General features: G+C 30.9%; 1 protein-coding gene across 14 annotated transcripts in view; it reads right to left on the reverse strand.

Annotated features, from left to right (window-relative positions):
- Positions 1-19,944, reverse strand: part of CEP290 (centrosomal protein 290) — an 88,967-nt gene that overhangs the window by 24,673 nt on the left and 44,350 nt on the right. For all 14 annotated transcript variants that reach the window (XM_074325316.2, XM_074325318.2, XM_074325313.2 and 11 more), the window contains 15 exons: positions 19,522-19,633; positions 16,661-16,866; positions 15,569-15,720; positions 13,617-13,728; positions 12,551-13,006; positions 11,031-11,195; positions 10,333-10,440; positions 9,992-10,126; positions 8,531-8,797; positions 7,794-7,901; positions 6,933-7,132; positions 4,172-4,385; positions 3,102-3,239; positions 1,384-1,605; positions 919-1,041 (listed from right to left, as the gene is read on the reverse strand). In XM_074325316.2, coding sequence (XP_074181417.2) covers positions 919-1,041; positions 1,384-1,605; positions 3,102-3,239; positions 4,172-4,385; positions 6,933-7,132; positions 7,794-7,901; positions 8,531-8,797; positions 9,992-10,126; positions 10,333-10,440; positions 11,031-11,195; positions 12,551-13,006; positions 13,617-13,728; positions 15,569-15,720; positions 16,661-16,866; positions 19,522-19,633 — 2,718 coding nt within the window. The remainder of the gene's footprint in view (positions 1-918; positions 1,042-1,383; positions 1,606-3,101; positions 3,240-4,171; positions 4,386-6,932; positions 7,133-7,793; positions 7,902-8,530; positions 8,798-9,991; positions 10,127-10,332; positions 10,441-11,030; positions 11,196-12,550; positions 13,007-13,616; positions 13,729-15,568; positions 15,721-16,660; positions 16,867-19,521; positions 19,634-19,944) is intronic.

The raw sequence follows: 19,944 nt of genomic DNA on the forward strand, positions 1-19,944 counted from the left end.
GAAAATATTTTGTTTGGTAATACGCTGTTAAAACATTTAATCCTATTTTCTATTTTCTACACAGATTCACTAAACGTACATAATTTTCTTTTCTATTTCCATGTTATTTAAATTATTTTATAGAAATTGAATATTTCTGGGTAAATTTTTCGTAATTATAGTTTCTTTGTTGTGATTTTCTTCAGGGGCAAACTTTACTACTAGCACCAATATTTCCCAGGTCACTTTTGGTATTTTCAGTGCTACCAACAAGATATGTCTTCAGTTTATTATTTGTAACAAACTTAATTATATGTATTTTAGCCAATTTTATTTTTTCTTTGGGTTGATTATTTCCATCAATAATTTTTATTATACAACAGTATACTAGTTAACTTGTAAGAGAATTTTAAGCAATTTTTCCCACATGACAGAATCAATTTATGAGTGGGCTATTTAATATTATTGTAAGTATTGAATATATTCCAAATAAGGTTCTTTACCCTGAAATAATAGTCAAGTCTACTGACGGATAAAAAGGACACATTTGGTCAAGATAGAAGACTAAAAATGCCCAGCTTTCTTTTCCAAAGGTCAAATCACCAATATGTAAACAATTACAACGGGAAGAAGTGATAAAGACAGTTGGATATGTAAGGTGTGAAGAGATTTTGGAGGAAGACGTCACAATGTAATATCAAGAATATGACATGGAGATGATGTAGTAATTTCCAAATAAGAGTTACATTATAGGTGTCTCCTCAAGCACACTTGTAAATTCCTAGAGAACAGAAACTTGTCTTAGACTTCTCCACATTATCCAGTACCATTCATAGTATTATTACGTCTTTAAATTAATATAGTATATTAGCTGTTCCTCAATTACATACTTAACAGTCTATCACTACCTTAAACATATCAGTATGTTTCTTCACATACCTTTTCTTTCATGGGCTTTATTTCTATCTCATCCACCTTTCTTTCTAGTTGGCTTTCTAGCTTTTTAATTTTCTTTTGGAGTTCTTCAATTAAACTTTGTTTATTATCTATCAGAGGTTTGCCCTGAAAAATAAGATGTATTTTAACATTTTATAAGTAAAAAAGTATCAAATAAAATGCACAACAAATATTCCAATTAAATAAATTTTCTGAGATTTAGCTTACCATACTTTCTAAATGACACTACTGATATATATAACATGGTAGCTGCTTCGGCATTTTAATAAAGTATGCTATGCCAAAATTACAAATACAATAGAGATCACTGAAGTAATTAGCTACATTAATCAAGGTGATTTGAAAGCTAGCTTTAGCAAATATTATTTATAAAATTCAAGAGTGGGAATCAACTGCTACCTATATATTATAAATCAAAGACATTTTCACCATTACATATAAAATTACCTGTAATCCACTAGTTAGTCTTCTAATTTGCCTTTTCAGTTCATCATTCTCTTGATCAATTCCATCTTTCTCTCTAAGTATCTTATTATAGGCTTTTTCTTTTTTTTGTAGCTCATTGGTTAAGTCATTCAAATTATCAGTTAGTGAGTTTTCTCTCTTTTTACTTGTTTTAAGAGCTTCTTTCAATTTTAAAAGATTTTCACTTAAATCTTCAATTTGTGACTAATGTAAAATAAAGAAAGGCTTAATTCATAAACCTTCCCCAAGTATCAATGATAAAAGCAAAGTAATCTGAAAATACACCATAAATACTTAAGTAGAAAGTTTTAATCTAAATGTTTAAGTACACATGGAAAAAAAAACACAAACTATATATATTTTTCCATCTTCATTTCCAATAAACCAAGTCTACTTTGAGTTAAAAAAATAAAACATGAAGAAACAGTTTAGAACAATTAATCTTCAACAAACACCTAGAAGCAAAATTTTATCAGATAAGCAAATGTTTCATTATGGCTTAATTAATTTATTAAAGAAACAAGTACATACCAATGTACACAGTAATGTTTTAAACACTATGAAGCATAAGAGTAGTATAAACAAAATCTTTGACTAGAAGTAGTTTCTAATCGACTTTGTAAGGATAAAACATGAAAGAGTAACTTGTAATACCAGACGTATACATAAGAAAGTATATATAGAAAAGAGTTCCCAGCTGTCCTATATAGTAACCGTGATGGGAATACTGGTACTTAATATACATTTTGTTGAATAAATTATTACAGGCCAAACACATTATTAATACTACTAATAGGAAATTAGTAATATTATAATGTGGTTAGAAGAAAAACAAACTTTCCTGGAGTCAAAAAAGGCTTCGAGGAAAAGGAGTTGACGAATGTGAAGAGGTCAAAGAAGATGTTTCAGGCAAAGAGAAAGGTATTAAATGAAGAAGACATCAATAAAGGTTTATTCCTATTTATCTATTTATTACTTAATGCATTTTTACTGTCAACTACACTCATAATCTTGACAGGTGCAATAGATTTAAAAAACTGAGTAAAATCCAATCCTCATACAGTTTAATGGTGACGAAGAGTATATACAAATAAACCAAGAGTACATCAAAATTACAAGCAAAAACAATATACAAAAAGGTTTTTCATTTTACCCCGAATATAGTACATGAAACTTTGTGTAAAGAAATTTGAAAAGCCTTATGACATATACATGTTTTGGGAAAAAAGGTTTAAATTACCAAACCTAACAGCTGGGTAAGAAAATAATAAAATACATTGCCAAAAAATAAATAACTTCAAAAAAAGCCCTCAGAGCCAGGCAGTTCTATAGATTAAATGTCAAGGACTACATGATTTCCATAAACTATTTCAGGGAGTAAAAAAGGAGAGTTAATTAATTCCTAGTATGAACTAGCAAAAACTAGACAGAAAATTTTGATATGGCAAAAGAAAACTAAACAAAAAGACCTACACATTTATCTCATTTATCAATACAAGTAAAAATCGTAAGTAAAGTGTTTCTTAAATTTAATTATACTAGGAAGAGTAGCTTATAATGGTCTATCCTTTGCAAATCCCAAAGATTATGATAACCAGTGATAAGTACAATAAAAATATCTATTGTTGAAGAAAAAAAGTGAATTGTCTTCCAGTGGAATTATCAGGAATTGTTACACTAATGAATGGACTGATGTTCACCTTTAGCTCTTTAGTATGTCGATCAACAATTTGCTGAACATTGAGACTGGCCTCTTTCTGAGAAGTTGCAGAAATAATACGTTCTTCAGCTGCTGCTGTCATTTCTGCCCGGAGTTCTAAAAGTGCTCGACTAAGTGCCTAAAAATTACAACATAAACACAATTTTTTTTGAAAAATTGATATTTTAATGAGGAATCCGTAATACAAAAAATAAATAAGCTGTATCACTTTCAACTATTTTTCCTAAAACACCATGTGCTTAAGCAAGCATAATTCACAAACTAACAACCCAATTTTTTCAAATGAATTTCCTTTAGTAACTGAACTCAATTCTTTCCACATTGATTATGAGAATTCAAAATCTTGACAGTAATAATTTTGGGAACACAGCATTAAATCAGGCAATTTGCATTACAAAAATCAGGTACGTTTTGTTTTCAAATATTCAAATTTAGACATTTATCTGAATTACTCAGGACATACTTCCATGTGAAATTAATTGGATTTAAGTAGACTAAGAAAGTCACAGAATTAAAAAAGGTGTTAAAGTTTGCCAATAAATTTCATGAGCTAGCATAGAAAAACAATAGCACCTTCTAAAACAATTGAGTATATCAAATCTGAGATAAATTTAAAAAACTAATAAATCTGATAATCCACTGACAAACTTTTCATACAACTCTCTGGTCTTCTTTAATCCTTCCTACTCACTGTCATATCTCCCTCTTAATCCTCAAACTGTTCAAAACTGTTCAATTATTCAAATTTTTCAAGAATCCTCAGTAGCATAAAATCCCAGTAAAAAAGGAGAGGATATTATGGAGTTAACATTTCCCCTTATTTCCTACAGTTAACCCACAAATCAGGTAGCTAACAACATAAAAAGACAAGCTGGACTATATCTGCATTTAAAAATTCCAACAATAAATATTTAAAAGAATTATCTTAAAAGACCTTGCTTAAATAGCATAAGGCTTATATTCTTTTAGTTTATATTCTTTTAGTTTACTCTAAAAGCAACCTACCACATGTTATTTCCCAAATGTTGATAATTTTCTGTTGTTACTTACTTTTTGTTGTTTCTCTTTAAGGGCTAATTGGCTCTTTAACCTTTCTACTAAATTTCTCATTGTAGTTGTTGGAGCTCTTGAATTTGCTTCTTTTTGAGCCTGAAGTTCGGATTTTAAACTCTGTGACTCCTTTTGTGACTGGGCCAGAAGATACCTTAAATTCTCTACTTCTGCTTTCACTTTTTTCACTTCATCTGCATGGTTTTCTTGGAGCCTAATACAAGCAAACAAATGTATTGGTTGCTACAACTAACACTGATACACGTCACACAAAGAGCAAATGTTCGGTCCTAAGTATTCTTACAACCTAAGTCTTGATCCAAATCCAAGAAGTGCAATTCTTTATCCCACTTAACTACTCCTAAACTTAACATAAACTAGACCTTTCCTTTCTAGTTTCTGTCTACTATTTTTGGTAACTATTGCACGAAGTAATTGGTGGCTCTAGACAAATAATACAGAAAATGAACACAACAGCACTTTAAATACTGTGTCCTGCAAGATGTGACTGCTTCCTCTGTATCTGGGCTTCTCATCCATGGCACTACTGACTTTTTGACTGTGGCGGGGAGGGACATTGTATGATGTTTAGCCCTTGCTTCTACCCACTAGATGCCCACAGTACCTCCTAGTTGTGACAAGCAACAATGTCTCCAGACATTACCAAATGTCTTGGGATGGGATGGGGGGGAGGGAGGAGGACTGAATAATTACCTCAGTTGAGAACCACTGCGCTATAGGGTCATGTTTCAAACACAAAATGTAAACTTTCACAGAAATCACATGTACTATTCATTTGTTTATGGTTCTAAAATCACTAGTATTATATCTATAACTAATATCTATTATCTACAGATACGGAAGTAGATACTATCAATGGACAGTTAATTAAATTAATCCTACTGTTCATTCATCATTGGTAAGTCTGATATGCTAAATTACATCCAGTTCAGTGTGTATTTAGACACTGTATTAATAAGGTCATCAATATGGAGATTTAAATTATTAAACTCTGACAATAAGAAGACTGTATTAAACTATGAACCTGTGTTAAATACTCTAAGACTCGTTGCTTATAGCAAAAAACTTGTCACTATAAATAATCATCAAATTCTGAAAATACAAGGTTTTACTAAAGAAAACACACAGATCTATAATTCCCTAAGACACATTAAAATATGCATACTGTGGGTGATCTGATCATAAATGCCTAACACAGGTCATGGTGGGGAGTCAGACCCAGGCTTCTACTTCTTTAGTAAAAGGTTTATCTTTGCTATAAGCAGCCCTGTCCATTGTTTCTGTACACCTAGGGGTTTAACACACTTTTGAAATGCCTCTTTTTCAGACCCCTCCGAGAAAGCACATAATCTTGTTAATTATCCTGTAATCCAGTCCCCACCTTGCTTTCTCCCATCTCTTGCTGTCCCCTTTTGAATGCCAAATGCATAAAAGAAACTGCAAACTATCATTCTGGGAAGCACTTTGATGTCTGTTGAGAGATCTCCTTTGGCTCAGATAAACTGTAAATAAACTCATAAAAGTTTCCTACAGGTTTGGATGTTCTTACATTGACAATACCAATTTGCACAGAGAATAAAAGTATAATTTTAGACTAAAATGGCATGGCAAAATGCAAAACAACTACTGTGGCAAAAAATAAAAATAAAACACACACACACACACACACACACACACGCACAGTAATTTGAAAAGATGGTTATTTTCAACATCCAGGAATTAGGTTCAAAAGCAGAATTCTACACTCTAAAACATGACAGAGAATTACTATACCAAAAATAACATCTCAAGTATAAAATTTAACAGACTAGGGAAGATTAGATTAAAAAGATACCCGATGTTATTGCTAAATCTCTTTTAAAGAATAATTTCTTTAAAGTGTCAGCTTTTTAAAGCAAAAGTAGTATTCATTCTGTCAGAGGCATCTTGGATAAGTGAGTAAAGAATCAAAGGTTCTATGACAGCTTCAGAGCTAGAATGGAATTATAAGTCAAATAGTTCAACTCATTTTTCTTAGATAAGAAATTCTTATTTTCTCAGATAAGAAATCATTTTTATCAGATAAGAAATAAACTCATTTTTCTCAGATAAAGTTCTACAATGATTACAAAATACATAACTATAAACCTAGTTAAGGTTTCAAATCTATATTCTGATAAATTGGTTGAGCAATGTTTAAAGTCTCTAACACGGAGATGAATGCTGTGAACCCCCTTACTGTCAATATGGTTAATAAAAAATTAGCTAATTTTTCATTCAACATTTTTTGAACCTCTACAATGTACCAGAAACTGTTATAGATGTATAAACAAAAGTTTTATATTTATTTGTTACTTTATAGTTTTCAAATTACTTTCATATACAGTATCATTTGGCCTTCAAATAACCACTCTGAAAGAGCCAGGATAAGTATTGTCATTTCCATTTTACAAATGATGAAACAGAAGTTTACGGAGGTTAAAAACAAGATTCTGGACAAGAATTTGGGCTGGCGTTTGAGTCAGACTGACAAGAGTCAAATTGTGATTTTCCACCTCCTCCCAGGCATGTTACTGAGCCTTCCTGTGGCCTAGTTTCCTATGTGAAAAATGGGGAGAATATGACCTATGTTATAAGTAGTCCTGAGGCTAAAACGAGATAATATACATAAAGTTTTTAGAGCAATGCACGGCGCTTACGTTTATCCTCATCATATCATTATTACATTTACCTATTTTTAGAACATACTTCTAAGACTTACCGTAATTTAACGTTTTCAAATTCTTTGATCTTTAATTTGGTGATTTCTTTTTGTCTCTCTAAATCTTGGGATACCATTTTTAGTTTGACCAAAAGTGAGGAGAGAGCGTCATCTTGTTCTGCTACTGTCTGTTCCATCTCAGCCAGACGCATAAAATGCTTGATGGTAGGAACTGGAGTAGGAGACTGTTTTATTAAATCCTATGAAGTATGAATAAATTAGCCATGAACATGTACAACTTAATGCCATAATTATTCCATAATTTTAATTTGGTTCCTCAAATGATCAAGAATAATATCTGATCTAAAATTTAACAGGCAATGAAAGCTTAAAGAAAAAACAGAAAATAGAGATCATATTCTCTGTATTCCCAGGATCTAGCAAAGTGCATACATGCTGTGGAGGGTCAATAAATGTGGCTTGAATTATTGAGTTAAGGCTCAAGGATGCTAAGATTTGCATGTTAGGAGATGAAAAAGAGACCATTTCACACACGCAGAAGATCAAAAGAGGCAAGTATGAACTGGATTCAGAACAGGAAAATCAGTTAGATATTGGTAAGCTTATATAATAAGCAGAATTTGAAAACAAAAGACTGAGGTCAGATCATGGAAGCCTTCGAGCACATGGTTAAAGAATATAAACATGATTTTGTAGGCAGCAGCGAGATACTAATGGATGTGGGTCTGGGAGAAGAATGATCAGAGCTGTGTTTTTAGAAGATTATTCTGGCAACAAAAATAGGATGGCTTCCCCTTCTTCCCCCAAAAGCAAAACAAAAACAAAAACAACGGAGCTAAATTTTCAAGTATATGGTCTTGAAAATCTATAAAGAATAGAATAAAGTTCTTAGAATCTTACCCAAGCTGTTTGTTTGAATTTATTGAGTGAACTATCAGCCTGTAGTTCCAATTTATGATGAAGACTGTGAAGGTCTTCCTCATGTTTCTTTACAAGTTCTCTTTGCTCCTGTTTTACAGCAAATCAAAACTGTACCTTAAACTATGATTTCAATCAATTCACATTCTAGAGGTCTTAAATATGTGTTATCTTTAATCTTCCCAAATCCCTATGAGATAAAGAAGCAACACTTATATATTTACATATATATTTATACTAGTATGCATTTCCGCTAGCACCTGTTCAAGTGAACAAGTCCAGCCTTAGATCATAGTTTAATGTTAGTATGAGAATAATATGTATTCATCATGTTTTAACTTGTTTCTAGGAATTTTTTTAAATGTAGATTCCACCCTTCACCCCTCAAAAGTTCTAGCAAATCTGATTTCACTGATTACTTGTGTGACAGATTTCATTCCAACTTACTGACTCAACTTTTACATACAAACTCAACAGATATATTTCAATATCATACAGATGCACCATGACAACTATTTCCGGTTTAGTCAGTCCATAAGAGAACGATTAAAATACACAAACTTCCAGTTTTACTGACAGATCTGTAATCCAATCACCTGAAAGTAACAATTCTCAAACAGAATCATTTGAAAGCAAGAAATGAACTACTACATCAGGGCAGAATAATATTTGCATTTGACTAAAAAACATAAGTAAAATAGCACAACATAATAAAATACCTCTCTGGCTTTCTCCAGGAGATGCTGATATTTCTTTAACACTTCTTCCTTTTGATTTAACCTTGCTTTCATGTTTGCAATGGACTGTTGAGCAATTTTCAGTGTGCGATGTGACTGTGGTTCCACCTCTTTTCTGCCTAGGTCCGCTATGAGCTTTTCTCGTTCAGCAGTGGTAGGCAGCCGAAGCCTCAGCTCATTGATTATTTTGTCTCTTGACAGAATATTTTGCTCTGCTAACCGTACAGCAGATTCTTTTTCTTTTAGCTTCTGCAATGATCAAATAATAATAAATCATTAAAGTATATTTTTTGTTTTAAAAATGTTTCATCTGAATTTCAGTTATAAGTTAAAAAAGGAGTTTCCCTTTATTTTTCACATCATACTTGTAATAGCCAAATGATATTCAATAAGGTTAATTAGATTACATTTCTATGTGACAGCATAGTTATCTGTGTGTATATTTTATTTATTTATTTTATTTATTTACATGTGTTAGAAACGTCATCGTTATGATGAAAACGGAATTTAAGGTACTTTATATATATCTTATAGTTTTAGAACTAAGAATGTGTGGTGTTGCTAGATTTAGAAAGGAAATGTAATAAATCATTCCTTTTATTTCAGTCCTTTGACTATCAGGGTACTAGAAGAATAACTCATAAAACTTAGCTGAGTATAAAAATTGGAACTTTAGTGGCCCAGGTCAATGAATCACTATTATACAATCTGTGGTTTATGAAAACAAAACACAAAAAGTGTTCACTCTTCAAGAAGATTAAGTCAGATGTTTTAAATGAAGTAACTCAGTGGAAATTCACATAAATGATAAATCTTACGATTACTGAAGAAAATCTAAGTTTCCTTAACTGATTAAAAATATATAATTTTACTAGCAAAATTGTTTTTAAATGTACTTGCTTAGATGTAAACTAAAAGGAAAATCATATTCAGTTTATTATATTCTGTATAATTTAATAAAGAAGACAGATTTGATTATCTATTAATCAAATTTAAAAGCTAGATTAAACTAAAAAGTAATTTCTAGCTCTTTTTCAAATCCTTTAACCACCCACAAAAGGAATGAACTAGAACTGATTCATAGAGAACACAACATGCACTTCAAATAAAGAATAAAACAAGGATGAAAACAATTCTTGATGATACAGAAGGTAATATATTGCTCATAAAACTATAATCAAATGTTCTTGTTTCCTTCCATGCTCACTACTACTAGTCAGTGTGCTCAAAAGTGACAAGTATTGATTAAATGAATAATGAATTCATATCAGCTATATCTGTGGTTCTTTATTGGCTATAAGAAACATAATGGGAGAGTAGAAAAGGAGAGTGTAATTAGCAACAGATTCATCATTCTATACGTTATCCTCATTAAAAACATTATTTAGAAAATTCCACATATCCAATAATAAACCTAATCAAAATGCAAATTTTTCTAATTACCTCTTCTAGTGATTTGCAAGTTGCCCGTGTTTCCAGGATTATTCGAGCATTCTCCTTAAGTTTTCTTAGAGCAATCTCAAGTTGATTTGGAAGGGGCAAACTAGGGTCTGGCATGGATCCTGTAACTTCTTCAAACTATTAAGAACAATAGCATTAAAAAAAAAAAACAATTGTAGCATTGAGAAAAACAATATTAATTTTTGTAACTATATGACAAGATATGGTTAAACCCCACTTATATTTGAAATATAAAAAGATAAATTAAAATTCCATCTGACTTTAGAAACCATTGGTTAACATTATAGGCCATGCTACAGAGTAGCAAACAGGATTACTCATACCTTTTGTGCTGCTTTTAGTATTTCATTTTGCTGACGGTCAAAAATGTCTAGTTGACGTTCCAGCTCAACTTCTCTTTGATCCCAGGCCATTTGCCTTTCTTCATGAAACTGAAAAAATACAGTTTGTGTCAGACACACACAGAGACACTCACCAAGCAATTAAGAATTTTTACATACATTTTCTTATTTAATCCTCATGATAACCCTTTGAGGTCACTATTCTCATTATATGGGAAAAGGAAGCAAACTCAGAAAGGTAAAGTAACTTGCCTAAGATCATAAAGATAGACAAACGTGGAGTTAGGTTTTCAGTCCTTCCATGCATCCATTCATCCATCCATCCATCCACCCAAAACATATTTAATGACATGTACTATGTGTGTGCATGATATTAGGCAATGCAAACATAGTAGTGAACAAAGCCAAGTCCCTTTTACCATGGAATGTATATATTTGCTAATAAGGGGCAGACATAAATGTGCTTATGTATTGTTTTGTTTTTTTTTTTTAAATTTAAGACAATTATTACAACATAAATAAATACGTATTTTTAGAATGGTTTAGAAAATAAGATATTGAATATTTTATACCAGAGTAATGGGAGCTAAATTAAAATAGGAGAATGATGTAGTCACATACACAATGTTCTTATGTTTAAAATCTTAGCAACAAAACATCAAAATAAATATGACTGAAACCTTGTTCTGCTGCACAATTTCTTCCTCCAGATTGCTGATTGTATGCTCATATTCAGAAATTATATTATTCAAATATTTTATTTCTTCTTTATCCTTGACTAATTCTCGATTTAGTTTAAGCTCTTGCAGACGGAGTTCTTCTATTTTCATATGCCAACTGATTACCTAAAGGTTTACAAATTATATATGTAAATGTAAATGCCATATAAGTAAGTACCATATTTTGCGATGTATAATGCGCATTTCTTTGCCCAAATTTGTGAGGGAAACATAAGGATGTGCATTATACATGGGTAGAACTAATTCCCTACCTATATAAATGTTTTTAATTCCTGTATTTATCCTTAGGAGTTAAAAGTGTAACTCTAGAAATCAATAATGATATCCGTATGTAAAATAATACCCTGGAATACAATAATTTGTTTTGTTGAACTTAAAACAAACTTGCAACAACAAAGAGTTCTGGGCCTTCTATGGATGCATAAACATCATAAATTTGTTACCAATACATAAAATTTCTTGTACCTTGTATCTGTTCTTTTGTTTTGTAATTATTTGTTACATAAAATTTCTTGTACCATATGTTAAAAAATAAATGCTGAAATTCCTTTATAATACAAAAAAAAATTACTAAATGTAAACAAATAAAAATTTGAATCAAAGAATTAAAAAGAAATATTATTTTCCCTGAAAGTTTGTACCAAAAACATGGGTGCTCATTATACATGGGAGCGCATTATACACAGCAAAATACAGTAATATATTTCTCCACAGATCCTAATAATTTTAAATTAAGTTAATGGGCATTCTATAATAAAATAAAACATAAAATTATCATTGCTTGAGACACATGACAGTTTATTCAGAATTTCCATATAATTTTCTAAAAACATGTAGGATCTTAACAGAAAACATTCTTCAAATTATGTTTGAGTGGATATCATTAACATCATTCATTTATTCATTTACTTTCATGTATTTAGTGGGTACTTATGTAAGCGTGTAATTGAAGTATTGGTTTTACTTTCAAAAGTGGAAATCCTAAATATTAATAGCCTAGAGAATAACATTTAGTTGCAAAATAATTATTTTTAATTTAATTCTTTAAAATAAGGGTAAAAACAAACATTACATTAGAAAATAAATGTGGTCTTACTTGTAAATACTTTTAAACAAATATAATTATGAAGAGTAGAATTCAACTGATAACTACTATACTGTTTAAGAATAATTATAATTAGTATTTAATTAATATATATAAACTTTTCTAAAGCATTTTAAATTCTTTGATATTATGCAGTCTAAACATTTCTGCAAAATCATTGCTTAGAAGAGTACCATTTTATTTTTACATATAGACATTCAAATAAGCAAAGCCCTTCATTTATAAAATCTAAATTCTTAACTTACAATTGGAATTTTGGTCATATATTATGCATTTTTCATATAGGCACTTATTAAGAACTTAAAATTATTATGTAACTTTTTTGGAAATACCGAACTTAAAAATCAATGTTTACCTTTTGGGCCCCCCTGGCATCCTTTAAAGTGCTTATTAGCTCTTCTAGCCCCTTTAACTTTAATTCCATCTCCATTGTTTTGTTCTCCATATTTCTATGTTCTTGTTGAGAATTTTTCATTTCTTGCATTATCTTCAGTTTGTCATTTTGTAACTGAATCATTGTTTTAGAGAACTTTTCCTGTTGTGCCAAGGGTAGAGCTCCACTGAACTGGCGTCGTAGGGATTGAACTGTTTGGCGCAGATGTTTTGCTCTGTTTCTCCCCTCCAAACGGACATAATAGAGAGTCTGTTCTTTTTCATCAAGTTTCTGTTCTAAGCGCAAATTATAGGCCTCCATCTTCTGCAGCTTAGATGTAACCAACTCCAACTTACCAAGAGCAGTTGCCTCACTAATTTGAAGAGAAACAATCTGTTGGTACAACTTGGCAATTAGTGCCTTTTCATCAGACTGTGCCTAGTATAAAAAAATATATATATTTGTAGTAAGTTTCAAGTTTTCCCAATGAAACTGATCACAGATTTAATACCATAATTTAATGAATAAAATTTAAAAGTGTGTTATATGAGAACCTAAAAAAGCTAATCTTGCTTTAATACAAATTACCAAAGAATTGTAAAATATAAAACCTACAATCAAACACATTTAAAATCCAAATCTGGCATCTAAGTAACAGTTGGAATATTACTGTATTTTCTTAACTCCCATATCTAAATAATAATACTGATATAATACTAATGCAGACAATTTTTTTTTATCCTAAAAAAAGTACGAGGATATATGAAAAGCTACATAAAGCTCCAAGAGAAAATGTTGTTATAAAAGACCTATTTCTTTTCACTGTCTTAGCTTTGATCAGCAGCCAGCAAAATGCATTTGTAAGTTTTTAAATACTTTTCTGTATTGCGAATGGTATTTCAAATTAATGAGGTTTAATCAGGTTCCTTAACAACAATAGGAACCTCTTTTTGATATAGTCTCTGATTAAAACTAAAAAATCATTCCAATATCTAATATGAATTTAGGGGAAAAAAAATCTATTTAGATGAGACAATATTATACATACCTGATAGTCTAACAGTTGCATTCTGATGGACTCTACTTCTTTTTCCCTGGACTGTTGTCGTGCATTCAAAATTTCAACTTGACTTTTGGCAATGTCAGAAATCTCTCTCAGTCTAGGAAGTGATAAGTTATTTCAGAAATTATTAGGTACATTTTCTAAGTAAATCAATAGCAGGATTTCAAATTTCTAGACCCTTGGAAAAGTCATTAGTTTCCAGCGTCTCTTCTTTGTATGAAATACTAAAACTAAGTGTCCTAAATTGTTTCATAAAACATAAATCCACGAGAGGTTAACAAGTGTTCTGTTAAGAAAAACTCCATTCCCAACATCCCTCCCCCTTGAAAATTCATAATAAATAGCATCATATTAAATGTCCTGAAAAGTTTTTCTGTGTGTTTTGTTTTGTTGTTGTTGTTCTTTTTCATTAAAGTTTATCGAGGTGAAACTGTTAGTAAAGTTACATAGATTTCAGGTGTACAATTCTGTATTACATCATCTATAAATCCCATTGTGTGTTCACCACCCAGAGTCAGTTCTCTGTCCATCACCACATATTTGATTCCCTATTCCCTTCTGAGAAGTTTTAAAGTGAAAAATGATCTCAAACTGTATATATATATATATATATATATATATATATATATATATATATATATACACACACACATATATATAGCATTTCCCAAATGTGTATGTACAAAGAACTCCTCTCCCACACTTTTTTCTTAAGACATTTATTATCATAGTTTGGCATAGCTAGAATAAGGTTTTAAGTAGCTTTATTTGATATAACTATGTTAAGAATACAGAAATTAAAAATTCCTAGGTTCCCTAGGTAAAGTAATGTATGTTTTATTTTATTTTAATTTACGAGTTATCAGAAATGTGAAAAAAGAAAGATTATACATTTACTACAATTACAATAAAAGGAGGGGCTTGATGTTATTAAATTTCCTATATGACTACTGTGATAAGATTATACAGATAAAGTAAAATGTATTTTATTTTGGGCTTGAATAATTTTATTTCAGTGTGACAGATAATTCAGGTTTCCTCTCATTGACTAGAAGCTCTCACTACCAGTTATATAAGTTTTGATTAACTAAAATATAATAAAATGAAATAGTTTATTTCAAAAGGTGGCGTCCATGAGATGAGAGAAAGAATAAAAAATGGCTGGGAATGACTGATATTCCTAAAAAGACTACCAAGGTTCCAAAAAATGGCTATAAATAGGGGAGGCTATAAAACACTTTTACTAGTTATTTGTGCTTGACAGATCAACTCACAGCATGCTCACACTCTTCTACAGAAGTAACATAATTACGAAGGAGAATGAGAACACAGCATCTACCTGGCACACAGTATTTACGTTTTACATATATTTTGTGTTCTAAGCAAACAAATTGTTTCCACACATAAAATGAAAATAACAATGTTACTTCAGGGCTATTAAGTGGAACTGCATGAGTTAATATATGTTCAATACCTAGCACAGTATACATAGTAGATACCCAAAATTGAATCAAAATCTGAATTTTTCAGTGTATTTTCACAGAGGTCTTATGAAACAGGTAGAAGAGGTACTATTACTCCCTTAATAAAGTAAACAAACTTAAGTTCAAGTAAATTAAATGTCCTTTCCTTCCAAAAAAGTACTAACGCAGAAGAACTAGACCTCATAAGGTCTTGCTTCCAAGTTCAGCTCTTTATGCACTACTATTCCTGGATTCTGAAAAGTTGTGAATATTCAGAAGTTATTTCCTCTTCAATATTATTGTGTATGCCTGTTAAAAGTCAATCTTGTTAATATTATTTAACCACGTGCTTATAAAAAGAAACCAGTATCAACTGCCATATGAGCCCTATGCCACATGAGTAATTCGGTTTCTTAAAGACAAATTAGAGTGGACACATCTAATCAAATGACCAGGAAGTTCACATGCACTCACTTTGACACTTCAACTTTTAGTTCCATTTCGTTCTTCTCTAATTCTAGAATCCGTTGTCTATCAGCATCACTCACTGTCTTGCTCACACTATCAGCTAATTCATCTCTTAACATCTGTTCCACCTTCTGTGCGTCCAAGTTGATTTTGGTAAGCTAAGAAAAAGTACCAAAAAATGTTCAGATACAACAGTTTTTGAAGAGGTTTTCCTTATAATTTAGCTTTTAGGGTCCCGCAGTCCTCTTTACTTTGTATTAGTCCAGATACTGAATTGAATGTAAGGTATTAAGAACAGATGGAAGAGGATAAAGAGAGAATCAGGAACAAATTATGCAAACTCTGGTTATACACCAACGTACAAGAAGTCTTTTATATTAAGCAATTCACAATCTAATAATATCTGAATCTCTGATATTCTTAATTTGCTGGGAATGCGGTATACTCATTATATTTTACTTCCATTATATAATATCACCTATAAATAAATCTGAATGAGTTAATAAAATCTTAATATGTTTTTAGTGACTCAGTTAAACAAACAAAATGACATACATGTTTTGAAAATTATACTAATTCTCAAGATAACCAAACATTACAAGAGTTACTTCATCATAAACTGTTGAATATTTTGCAAACTGTATTTACTGCCAGCCACTTTAATAATTCTGATCATGTCAAAAAATTCTAAAACCTCCTAATAGAATGTAAAGTCCCTGAGAGCAGAGATTACTGTATTTTGTTTCCTGCTATAACTCCAGCCCTTATACAGTGTCTGGAATATAACAGGCATTCAATATTTTTTTGTTAAATTAACAGATGGTAATGGAAGGCAATCCCATTATTAAGCAAATAACTTGTTTTGTATATTAAATCTAATGATGTAATACTGGTGAGAAGAACTCATTCATAGCAACATCTTTCTTTTTAAACATTACAGATTTAAAAACACATCTTTTATTTTTATCAATTACATACACACAGCTACTACATTAATATGCTACTTCAGAGATGCCAACAAACCTCTTATATAACACAATGTCTACCATGACAAATTCCTTATTTTCTAATTACATGATAAAAATGATAATATCAAACCTCAGCGACTTTGGTTTCCAATTCAAAATTACGTTCTTCCATTTGTTTAAATGAAGTCCTTATATGCTCGTACATTTTTTGACAATGTTCAGCCCGCTGCCTTTCATTTAATTCCTTCATCTCCAGCATAGTGATTTTTTTTGAAATAGAAGCAACCTCACTGTTGGTTATTGATCTCTTTGTCTTATCCGTGTTAGATTCATTTCCTGTATACAACAATACTTAAGTCAATCTCATGCTTTTCCTATCTAAATTATATCCCAGATATTTTAGACATTGTATAAGGGGGCAATATGGTTCAATGGATAACACACGAGCCTTTTAAATTATGACAGATCTTTTGATTCCAGTAATAGCTCTGTTACTTCCTGTTTACATGCTGTCAATCCCACTTAATCTCTCTGGAACATACATTCTTCATCAATCAAATGATAATAAAAACTATTCCACATAGGAAACAACAATGTAAAAGATGTAGTTAGATGGTGTCACATGTACAGGATCAAAAAAAGGTAAATAAATATATTTTATTAACTGAATGGACATAAACTATAGAAAAGCAACTCAATGAAACATTATTTTATAAATACAATGATTTTGTTTTTAAAGTCTCACAGAGTTAAGCTGAAAGTAAAATATGAAGCCATGTAACTTAAAGATTTCACTAAATATTTTTTAACCATGAGTACTATTTCGCCTTGGTAAATATCTCATATCAAATAAATTACTTGATCAGTTATTGTACCCTGATTATATAGTGAATGTCGCATGGCTTGTCTTTGGACACAAAAGCCTGGGGTTAAATGAAAGCAGAACGACAACACAAAAAAACACTGTTTACCGTGACAAGGCATCATGTCAGATTACAATTAGTTACTTTAGTCATTTTTTGAGAAGGAGAAAACTAATACCTTTGCTTTGCATAACAGACATGCTCTAGGGAAAAAACCCAATGCGGTAGTGTTGTATTTCTTTGAGGATCAATCATATGCTCTGGGAAGTCAATTTCTTTAAGAAATCAAGCAGTGATTTATTTGTGAATAGTCTTTATAACACTGATACCAGTGGCCCTCCTCTTTTTGTAGCTGTCGAAGCTTGAGTTTCATAACTGAGTTGCTCCAAGAAACAGATCCATATTTTTAAAACAAGCAAAAATACTGTTTTGGTGTCGGCCTCATTTGTAAGAAGTCCCTCAATTTGTTCTGTGTGTATCGTTAAATATATGATTTTAGAATAGATGCTAAAAGCAGTGATCAAATAATAGGAACAGATCGCAGAAAGAAGCGAAAAGTCTTAGTGCAGCAGTCCATTACGGAAGAGACTCATCAGGGTGAACCTAAATACCATGAATGAAGGGGGGAAAAAAACTGCACATGACACCCCTTCTCCATTCATTTTCATGCTAAACTCTGATAACGAGGAGAGGCACATCACAGAGGATGCAGCAGATTAGCTGTCTGTATGTTCTTGTGTTTGGAGCTTTCTGAGAGAGAGGGTGGTATACCAGTTCAATACCAACTAATTCCTGGACAAGAAAAGCTAATAACGTGTCATTTTAAAGCAAAGATATAAGGACAATAGGAAATAAGAAAAGTTTTTAAAACTCTGGTTATATAAAGCCATGTATGGGAGAGATTAAGGCATTGGAAAATTCAGTAATTTCTACATAGGGAATTCAGACCTTATTAAGGAGCAGCAAGGTAAAATAAACCGAGAGCATACTAAAATGTGATGGAGTACCCTTTTTTGTATCTTAGTTTAAATGGGATCTTTTTTCATGTAGGAGCTACATGGAAGTCAATTCACTTTAAATCTCTTAATAAATTAAAAATTACATTTCTAAAAGTAGCTTATTTTAGACTCCCAATAACTCTTAATGGACTCCCAATAATTCCCAAAATTTTAGGTCCCTCTAAATAACATGCCTACCTTACCAACTAAACAACACAGCTTTATTTAGTTAGAGAAACCTTGGATAGAGTCAAGGTCTGGAAAACAAACCATAAAAACATCTTAACCAAAGCAGCAAATTTATTTGAAAATTATAAAGCACAATACTAGTGACATAAAATGATTTAAGTAACATAAACTAGGATAATCATTTGAAAAACTAATATGGAAACCCTAGCAGGAATCACAAAGATTTTATTGCCCTCTGAGACAGTAATATCTCTGCTAGATATATATGAAAATGTTTATTGTAGCACTATAAGCAATAGCAAAAGAAAAGCTAGTGATTTAATCACTCAAACAGAGATACTGCATGAATATTTATAATGAAGAAAACATGGAAATATTTTGATATATACTAAATGAATACAGCATATAATAACATGTTGATTATAATTTAAAGTATATATAATATGTAAACACATAGAAAGTAATACAAAAACTGCCAATATAGTAATGGACCTATTGAGTAACATAAATTCTTTAAAAATTTTTGATACTATATGGTGATCTTTTCATTTAAAAATATCAAATGCTGTATTCTTAAAATAACTTTATACATAGTGAAATAACTCATAATACTGTCATTAAAATGCAGATAATTCCCCCCAAATGCAGATATTTCAAAATTATCACCAGTCTTGATTGTCAAATGGTTCGAAACAGCTAAATTAGTCTTAAAATTTTAACATATGATTTAATTTGGAACAAATCTAATTTAACAACTGAAAACCAAATTTTGGTAGGGATTAATACAAAATTATTCATCATGTGCCTGCTAAACTCTTAGGCAGAGAGTTCATTTTTATCAAAATATTTCCTTTTCATCTGGTACAAAAAAGGAAACTTAAGTGAAAAGTATTCACTACTAGATCTTAATCATTTTATATTATCAGAGTCATAATACTTACCTAATTTAGTTTCTTGCCCCCAGGCTTGTTCAATAGTATGAAGTTTCTCCTTGGTAATCTCCAATTCTTTATTCAGAGACTCCATTTGTTCTTTTAGGGATACATTTTCACACTGAACAAACAGAAACATCACTGAGAAATTCCATTATTAATTCAGACTAAAACCACAAAAATGACAGTGTCTTAAGTTTATATACTATCTCCTAAAACTCACAATCTAGTTATTTTTTACAAAATTAGAAGTTCTCCCACATGTAATAAATGTGTGTGTGTGTATATATATATATATATATATACACACACACATATATAAATATACATATATACACATATACACACATATGGATACACACACACAAATATATATATATATAAAACATTATTTTAAAATAATCAAAACCTTGTGTATCCAATACGTGGCCC

This window comes from Rhinolophus sinicus, chromosome 1, assembly GCF_057876585.1.
Source record: "Rhinolophus sinicus isolate RSI-liver-muscle chromosome 1, RSI-T2T, whole genome shotgun sequence".
NCBI classification, from domain to species: domain Eukaryota; kingdom Metazoa; phylum Chordata; class Mammalia; order Chiroptera; family Rhinolophidae; genus Rhinolophus; species Rhinolophus sinicus.